The sequence below is a fragment of the Limanda limanda genome, chromosome 21, assembly GCF_963576545.1.
Source record: "Limanda limanda chromosome 21, fLimLim1.1, whole genome shotgun sequence".
NCBI lineage: Eukaryota > Metazoa > Chordata > Actinopteri > Pleuronectiformes > Pleuronectidae > Limanda > Limanda limanda.
The window spans coordinates 19,871,608-19,880,970 of NC_083656.1; the positions used below are offsets into that span (position 1 = coordinate 19,871,608).

A 9,363-nucleotide genomic window follows, 5' to 3' on the forward strand; every position below is an offset into this window, starting at 1 on the left:
CTACTCTGCTCCTCCGCTCCCTTCACTGATTACCAACCTGCATCCGTTTCAAGACAGTAGTACTTTGCGTACCGTGCTGTGAACAGGACATGGTCAAACCTTACACCCCAGCCCATTCATTCCGCTTTACATTTGCCAATCGGCTTGTTGCTCACCAGTCTTTGTTGTCCTGGCTCTTAAATGGTGGAATGAGCACCCCATTGACATCAGGACAGCAGAACGCCTACACAACATCCACCGCAGACTAAAGACACATTTCTTCCAATTAAACCTTGATTAAGAAGATGATGTCTAATAGCCAACGCAACTCTGGCGTTTATATAAAAATTTTTTAAAAATGTTTAGTTCCACTTATATACTGCACTTATATGTAATACTTGTAGTTTGGCTTTTTGAAGACTAATTGTACTTACTTCATTCTTGCTGTTCTGGGTTTTTACCCACATGGTTGAATGCATTTATTGTAGGTCGCTTTAGATAAAAGCATCAGCTAAATGATATGTAATGGAATGTAAAAATGTAACGCTCTGACAGATAAAGCCGATTGGCCAAAAGTACTTTGTCTTCTTTGTGTAAGACATTCACCTCTAGTTGTTGCTCTATAATTTTGTCTTGTTTTTAATGTTATAAAGGTACGGAGCGGTGGAGGAACCATATTGTTTATTAGTTTTAAAAAAAACACAATCTACTGAATTTGATCATGTTTTTCCAGCTGACTAAATTGTGTCTTTTTAGAATATTGCAGTGATGGTATGCTTGCTGTTTCTTGTCTAGAGTAATTCTTGTTTGTTTGGATTTTATGGCTTCAGTGAAGTTTCACAGATGTGCCCCCACCTTGTCACACAAAAGGTGTCTCAATGTTGTATTTTCCATTCTCATGGACAGGCCAATGGTGTCAGGTCTTTTCCCACAATAATTCATATTGAATGCCTTCATATAAAAACAACAACAAAATCATATGAATGTAGTTCATAATGCTTTTAATGTTGTGCAGGAATATGAAATAAACATATCTATTGTGTGTACAAATGTAATATGAGTGTAATAACTATGATACATCTCTTTCCAAGGAGGCTGGCAGCTATATTGCCCCTCATTCCCTGTATGAGATAACAGAACCATCCCAGCTTTCATTAAAGTAAAATACTTTCCATAAAAGACTATTAGATGTTAAGTAATTCAGTAATTCTCCAGCAGCATTTTTTTTATATCACTACACAGGAAGATTTGTGTCAACACCTTTATCTTTTAACAGTAACACAGACACAAACTGCTTTGCACCAATGTTAATGTCTCCACCTTCAATACAAAAGAGGTGAAGAATTTTTTTAACTTTAATCAATGTCTTTTTATAGAGCTGTACAAATTGAGAAACCAACAGGACTCTGGTTGAGGGTTGGATTGAAATCTGATGTCTTGAACCTAAGTTAATGGAGTGGAGTCGCCACCTACTGGTCTGTTGAAAGTATTGACATTCTGGCATTACAGTTTTGTGAAAATCACAGTGAAAACAATCCCACTTGTAGTTAGCCTTTTGTGTCTGGGGAATCTTGCAGGGTGAAGGAATATAGTTTTTTGTGTGTATTCTTAATACTGGATGCATCAGGGAGTATCAGGGACTGTACAGAAATCGAAGAGCTGTCCTTGTAAAAAGGGTTATATATATATATATATATAGAGAGAGCATCGCTTGTGGAACTACTCTACCTGACAAATATACAATATATAAACTATTGTTGTGTCTTCTCAATTTGTCTACAAGAAACTTGGTGCCCTGTTGCAGAGATGCTAGTCTTCCTAGCAGGGGCGTTTCTAGGATTGAAAGAAAGGGGGGGCTTAGCCCCTAAGGAAGGTGAACGTTTGAACAATTTTTTTTTGGGCTCATTTGGGGCTGAGGATATCCATTGTTTCAGACAGTTCATAGATTGGTTCAATCAGAAAGAGTGTGATTTTTTCTCTGTATCTTTGCTTGCATTCATTCAGTATAAGATAACAGAAGAGACAGAATTTCAGGGTCATTGTGAAATTTGACAACACAAATATGAACTTTTCTCAAATAGAGAGAAATAATTTTCCTGCTTGTAAAGGAAAGACGGATATACTAGATATCCGCGTCACTCCCAAATCCTAATTCTTAAAGGGACCACACACAATGGATGGAGAATGGACCTGCCAGTGTCAACTTCTGAGTTGTTTATTTGTTGTATTATGAGCAGAAGGGAATAAGATAGAATAGCGAGCTGTCGATAGTTATTTCTTACATTTCAAATTTGCTCGTTCACACTCTTGCTCACTGGAGACATTTTCTAACAAAATAGCTAGCTAGTTAGCTTCGTGTTAACATAGCTCAATACAATATTCACTTTAATTTGCCTCAAGTAAACCTAAATTTAAGCAGGTAACAATCGTTAACAACTAGTTACTTGGCAGAGTGAGAAAGCCAGCGCAGCAGCGATGCAGACTCCCCAAGGTCCTAGTGCCTGGTCTTTTATTGTTATGTATGATGAGAGGCTATTGGATTGTAATTTGAAGGGGGAGAAAACATACAAACCAGAAACGCACTCACAAATGTAGCATGTTAGAGTTATAAATAACTTGTCCATGTATAAAACAAAAGTTTAATTAAAAAAAAAAAAAAGAAAAAAAAAGAAATTAAAAAAAATCCCAATAATTATTTGGGGGGGCTGAAGAACATTTTAGGGGGGCTTCAGCCCCTGCTTCCTAGCGTCCTTACTCCACTGCTGTTCCTATGCAAATTGCATCATGGGACACAAATATGCGGTTGATTTGGACTTTATTGTAAGTATTTTTATCCTGGGTTGGAGAGGCCCAATAACAAGACAATGAGCCTAAGTAAAAAATAATAAAAACAAATAATTATAGAAATACTGAAATATAAGTGATTAAGATGCTGTGTGTGTGTGTGTGTGTGTGTGTGTGTGTGTGTGTGTGTGTGTGTGTGTGTGTGTGTGTGTGTGTGTGAGCGTGCACTATCACAGTCATCAAACATGTGCTGTCTACCACAACTTACTTGTTTAATGGTGTTGCTTCCATAGACCTAAATGCAGATGGCACTGTTCCTGCTGAAACACCAGCCAGTTTAGAAGTCTTCATGATCCAACTATTTACATGGAATGAAACTTGTAAAAAATGACTGGTGTCGATTTGTGAAAGAGTTTTGCCTTGAATGATAGTCAAATATTGTCCATCTACCAGTAAATAGTAGTCACGGTCCTAAAGAGCTGGAGGAGAGGCGTGCACAGTGATGTGCACACGAAGCATCACAAGTCTAGCTGGACCTGACCATCTCTGTCGTCTGGTCATGGTATGTCTCAAGTGTGTCTCCATTTCTGAGGCAGAAGTTGTGCACAATAGCTAAACAAACAACAACCACTGTTCACTGTAAAGGCAGAAAGCACTTGAGAGCTTTGAAATCTGGTCGCATGATGCTAAATGCACTTTTGATCACAGAGTGGGCCTGAGCACGGTTCTCGGTGGCTCCCTGCTAAATGCGATGAGAGGTGACATACTGGATACATAGTAAAGTTACCTTTGTTTAGGTTCAAAAGTAGTGTTGCAAAATTCCGGGAATATTCAAAGTTGGAAACTTTCCATGGGAATTAACGGGAATTAAAGGGAATTAACGGGAATAAACTGGAAATGTTTTGGGTAATTTATACTAACTGTATGTACCTTGTCATATACAGACATAAATATAAACATTTTGTTATGTCATAGGCTGATTTGAGCCCTGAGGAAACTTTGGGCACTAGACTATATGCTTCTGCATCTTTGTGTCATTCTTAACATAGGTCTTTGCACAGTATTTGCAAATGTACACAGCCTTTCCTTCTACATTGGATGGGGTGAAATATCTCCACACATGAGATAGTGCACGTGGCATTGTTCTGTAGAATAAGATGAGAAAAAAGTTTGTAAAAAAACACTAATGCAATGCCAGAGATATAAATAGTTAGCCAAACAATTGGAATAGTCTGTAAAAATATTTTACAATTGATGGATAAATGAATGGAAATAGGCTAGATGAACAGATGAACAATCCTCAATCAGCATGCTAATATATTTTCCCCAGTAATATCATGGAAACTTGGGTAGTAACTTGACTAGTCCTGCACACTACAGCAGACCTCAATAGCCCTGCTGTAGTGTGCAGGATGCTGGGAATTATCTGTGCATGTGATGGAAGAATGCACAGTGAAGGGTTGAAATTCAACCTGCAGCGTGTGCTGCATTCCATACATCTTTAAAATAGAGTTTTGAATGATGTTTTCTTGCTCAGCGTTTAATTTGCATAGTTTTTTTTTTTTTTCAAAATTCACAAAATTCCCGAGCTTAATATTCCCGTGTAAACTTTCCGCCCCTTTGCAACCCTATTCAAAAGTAATAAAGTGTAGATTACACGGATAAGAAACGTTTAAAAGGAAGTAGTGCAGTGCCTGTTGTAAATCTGCCTGTTTGGAATGGGCTGTTTTCATGGCCTGTGTTAAAGCTCTGGGGCTACTTCAGAATTACTCCTCATTAGTGAGTCTTCCTCGGACAGTTCTGCAATATACTGTATAATATAATAATTTATTATAATATGATTTAAATTGAATGTGTCATATGTTCAGGTCGCACAAAAATTATCAGTGCACTTTGTTGGGCAATTTACAATACAGTGTTAGGCTGATTAGATGAACGGTTTAGGAGATATGCATTTCAATTACAGACCGACGTTTACGGAATTAGTAGGTAGATAGCTGTATTTAACAACTGTATTTTATATCTTGACAATCGGGTTCAAAGGCTCGCAATTTCAAGCTCTTTTCACACACACACAAACACACACACACACACACACACACACAAACACATACTCTCTATCTTTCTCTTTCTGTCTCACACTGTCTCTCTCTCTCTCTCGCTCTCTCATTTTCCATATAACAATTACAGTAATAAAAGCATAACGTCTGTCTTATCTTTATGGGTAGATAAGAGTGGTTAGATCATTAAGGTCTCACATTTTGCTTGGAAAAATATCAAACCATTGACTACAGGCAGTTGGAACAGAGGAACATTTTGATCAGACAAATATTGAGGGACATTGTTTCCAGATCTAAAGGATAGAGATTTAGACAAAAGAGAGACAACGGGAATCAATTGTTGATTCAGCAGATTTCCAATTACAACAAGCTCTTGATCGTCAGTCATGTTGTTGGTCTGCCTTCTTGTACTTGGCTTAACTGTCTGCTCTCCCTGTGTTGCTGCCCCACCAAGGGACTATGTTTCTGATCAGCGGGCAGTTTTCACTGGATCCACCAGAAACAAGCTGCTACTAATCTCCTTCGATGGCTTCCGCTACGACTATGACCGTATCACTGAAACTCCTAACCTGGACGAGATGGCACGAGACGGGGTGAAGGCAGCCTATGTTACTCCAGCCTTCATCACAATAACCTCCCCTTCTCACTTCACAATGCTGACAGGTAAAATCAACAGTTTAACATCTGTGTAATCTATTCATATGGCTCAACTGTGAGGTTAAAGCATGGCAGTAAGTCTTTGTTGAGGTATTAGAGCTTGGTAACTGATGCCATCTGAACATTCTGTATACAGACTTGCTTTAGTCAATTCTGGCTCTGAGGGTGGACAGGTCATGCAATTTATTTACTAATTAATGAATTAAGTAATGAATAATTACTCATATGATAATAATTCAATAGTAAACTAAGATGTCTAATTTAAACATGTACATCGTTTTTTGGGGTTTATTTCCTCAGGACGTCACATTGAGAATCATGGAGTTATCCACAACATGTGGTTCGACACTACCACTCAGCAGAAGAAGCAATACTACGAGGCTCAGTTTGTTGATTCCTACTGGGACAATGGCAGTCTACCCATCTGGATAACAGCACAGAGACAGGTTGATTAGATCCCTCTGTTTTCTATTTACCCACCTAAAATAATCGCCTTATTTAGCTACATTCAAATACAATGTAAGATGTAGAACTACACCAGTAATTTCCTTTAAAGAAAAAAATACTTTTCTTTTCTTTTATGTTTACATGGGGTCTTATCCACTTCCAGGGACTAAAAGCAGGCTCACTACATTTCCCTGGCACAGCAGCCACCTACAAAGGAGAGACTGTGAGCATGAGGGAGGTAGAACCTCCTTTCTATGATTACTCGAATGAGACCAACTGGAGGCTGAACGTTGACAAGGTGATTGGAGAGTGGTTCCATCAACAAGACCTGGACTTTGTGTCTTTGTACTTCGGAGAACCAGATTTGGCTGGGCACTCATATGGACCAGATTCACCAGAAGTGCGGGAGATGGTCCAGCAAGTAGATCGTACTATAGGTTACATCCGCGGCAAGATCCAAGACCATGGCCTTACTGACCGGCTCAACATTATCATCACCTCTGACCATGGTATGAATACAATCCTACAGGGTGGAATAGTTGAGAAGATTATCCTCTCAAAGATCCCTGGCTTCAGCTTCAGAGACATCCAGTTCCAACTGTTGGATTATGGTCCTCTTGGGATGCTGCTCCCTAAAGAGGGGAAGCTGGAGAAGGTATACCAAGCTCTGAAAGGAAGCCACCCTAACCTTCATGTGTATAAGAAAGAGGATGTGCCAGCTAGGCTGCACTACAGTAACCATCCTCTACTCCTGCCCATCATCCTCATTGCTGACCCTGGATACGTTGTTAATGGGGTGAGAGAATACACAGTGTGAGCATATTTATCCCATGTTTCGTAGGGTGTATGTGAGGTTTGAGGAAGTCTGTATGTTTGATAATCTTTGTGTGTACCCATAACTATCTTCATCTGGTAGTATTACAACTATTCGTTGAGAACAGCAATATACGCCTCTTTTATCAAATTCCTTTATTTACGCTCTACTGAGTGCCATGCAGGTGTCTGTACTGTTCTGCAACTCATTCTTTACCATAGTAGTTGATATAGTACTTTTAGCAAACATATAATTAACTTACTAATTGTTATTTAACGATATTTAAACATCAATATTATTATTATTTATATTGAATACATTTCCGTCTTTAATCGAGAGTTAACAATGGCTAACACACATTTGGCCTAGGTTAAGGGAATTAAATATAGGTCCACATCTCTTTGATTTGGGTGTAAAAGTGTAAACAGTATTGTGTGCCCGGCAGATGTAGCTCCCAGCCCGATATGGTCTTTATTTATAATCAAGTCGTTTTACATATTACATATATAGATTACATAATCATACAGTGTGACACATACCACTTGACCAAAATGTCAAATTTTTTGCATCGACAGTTATTACCTCTGCACTCCAACAAAGGAGACCATGGCTTTGATAATGAAGCCATGGATATGAAATCCTTCTTCAGGGCAGTGGGGCCTGACTTCCAGAAAAACCTTCTGGTACATCCCTTTGACATGGTTGATGTGTACCCACTGATGTGCAATCTACTGGGAATCGACCCAGAAGTCAACGATGGACACTTGGACAATACCAAACACATGCTCCTCCCCAAGAAAGACAAAGGAGACAAAGTTTGTAAGTGAGCACCCATACCAATAATTGATCATATTTTTATGGAGGTTGCTCTGTTGTAGAGATGGCTCAGCTTTGGGGCCTTATTTGAAGGCCTTGAACAATATATTACAAACTCAAAGACCCTTAATTTACTCTTACATAAATGGTCTCTATTTAAATAGTTGTTTTCTAGTCTTATCAACCAAAGCACTTTACTTCATAAGTTTGTACTTCATAAGTGACATTCACCCATTCACAAACACATCCATACAGTGGTTCTATAGCCAGTGTTTTTCCTATACAACAGTATCTATTCAACACAAAAACTTCTGACAGAGATGAAGAGAGCAGTAATGACATTTGTGATGAAAGAGGTATTACCAGTGTTGATCAAACTATAGACCATTTACCATTATTGGCATGTTTTTATGGAACATGCCGGTACGCTGAGAGGAGACTTTCCTATAAGGACTTTGTTGTAATGCAATATTATTATTATGTTTAAATGTATACAGTTGATGCATCAAACACGGTTTAATTTCCTCATCTATTGTGCTTGTTCTAGTTATCAGTTATACTTCCGTGAACCATTAATGTCATTTTTTTTATCATAGGTCCGATTATTATGGATGTGCACAATGTTGCATCCAACCTTTGAATCTTACATCAGTCGTACCTCTGTCATAAAGTTTATATCTTCCTGCAAAGTTCGATAAACCTAAGATGGATTTGGCATCCACTGTGAATTAGAAAGAAGATAAGATAACCTTTGCTAAGTGATAGTTATTGGCTGATTACGGCAATGACATCACATAGACTCTGATTATGTAACTGCTGCAAATAAAATTTTTTATCACTTTGTAAAAGGTTACTGTTGTTTTCAAGATTTTTTAACCCTTCAAGAAATATGTAAATCTTTGTTTTGTTTTTTTATGAGATTCCCTGTCTGTTTTTGTATATATTGGCTTTTTTGCTGCTTTATTTTTTATGCATGTTTTCTGTATGTTTGCAGTTCCAGAGAGGAACATTCAAAAGGAGGTGGTGACTGGCTTGTCAGCAGCGATTGGATGTCTTGCACTCGTGTTCATCTTCTCTACATCTTACAACGTGTGGAAAAGGAATAGAGCATAATGAATTTTGAAAGTGATCTTGAAGAGCAAAAGTCCCGTAGATGAAGAGCAAACATCCCTGGTTTGTGTATTAATGTGTTTAATGTTTGAGCGATGAGTGCATTGATTGATATTTCAATAAAAATTCTGAGCAGCAACCCTGTGAACTTAAAGCAGCTGGTAATTTTCTATTCAGATTGCTGTAGCTCAGCTGATTCTAGGTTGGTGCACCTACAAAGAATTCGGTTTAATATTCAGTTAAAGTTCAGTTTTAAGCTTTATATATAGAATGGAAGACAAATTGTTGTACTTACTGAGTGAGGGTCCATGTTGTGATGCATGGAGGTGTATATCAGTTTAATAAAGTGTTTTTTAGTGTTAATGGTGTTTGCTGCAGTAACTTTGATCATATCTATTACAATCTTTACAATCTCTACAATCTCTTCTTTCTCTTTCTGCCACAGAGACACACACTGCTGTACACACAGTTACACACAGGCTGTGTATCTGATCAGTCCAGTAAAACCGTTATAAAAATATATAAAACTCTCATACTTCGACTTGTGAAAACAAAAGATAAGATAGGCAGCATACTAAGGTCTTAAACGTGCGTGCAGAGGTTGATGTCAATATTCTACTGTAAAGGAAGTGTCACAGGCAGAGTCGGAAAAAAACATCGACATAGACCAAAAGACTACGAGTGTGAGTTTTTCTC

At 38.1% G+C, this 9,363-nt stretch overlaps 1 protein-coding gene across 1 annotated transcript; it reads left to right on the forward strand.

Moving 5' to 3' along the window:
* The first annotated feature begins 5,209 nt into the window (after positions 1-5,209).
* LOC133028324 (ectonucleotide pyrophosphatase/phosphodiesterase family member 7-like) lies at positions 5,210-8,670 on the forward strand. The gene is made up of 5 exons (XM_061095517.1): positions 5,210-5,486; positions 5,781-5,926; positions 6,091-6,723; positions 7,317-7,560; positions 8,552-8,670. Exons 1-5 carry the CDS (start codon positions 5,210-5,212, stop codon positions 8,668-8,670), a joined length of 1,419 nt encoding a protein of 472 aa, XP_060951500.1.
* Positions 8,671-9,363: the final 693 nt, after the last annotated feature.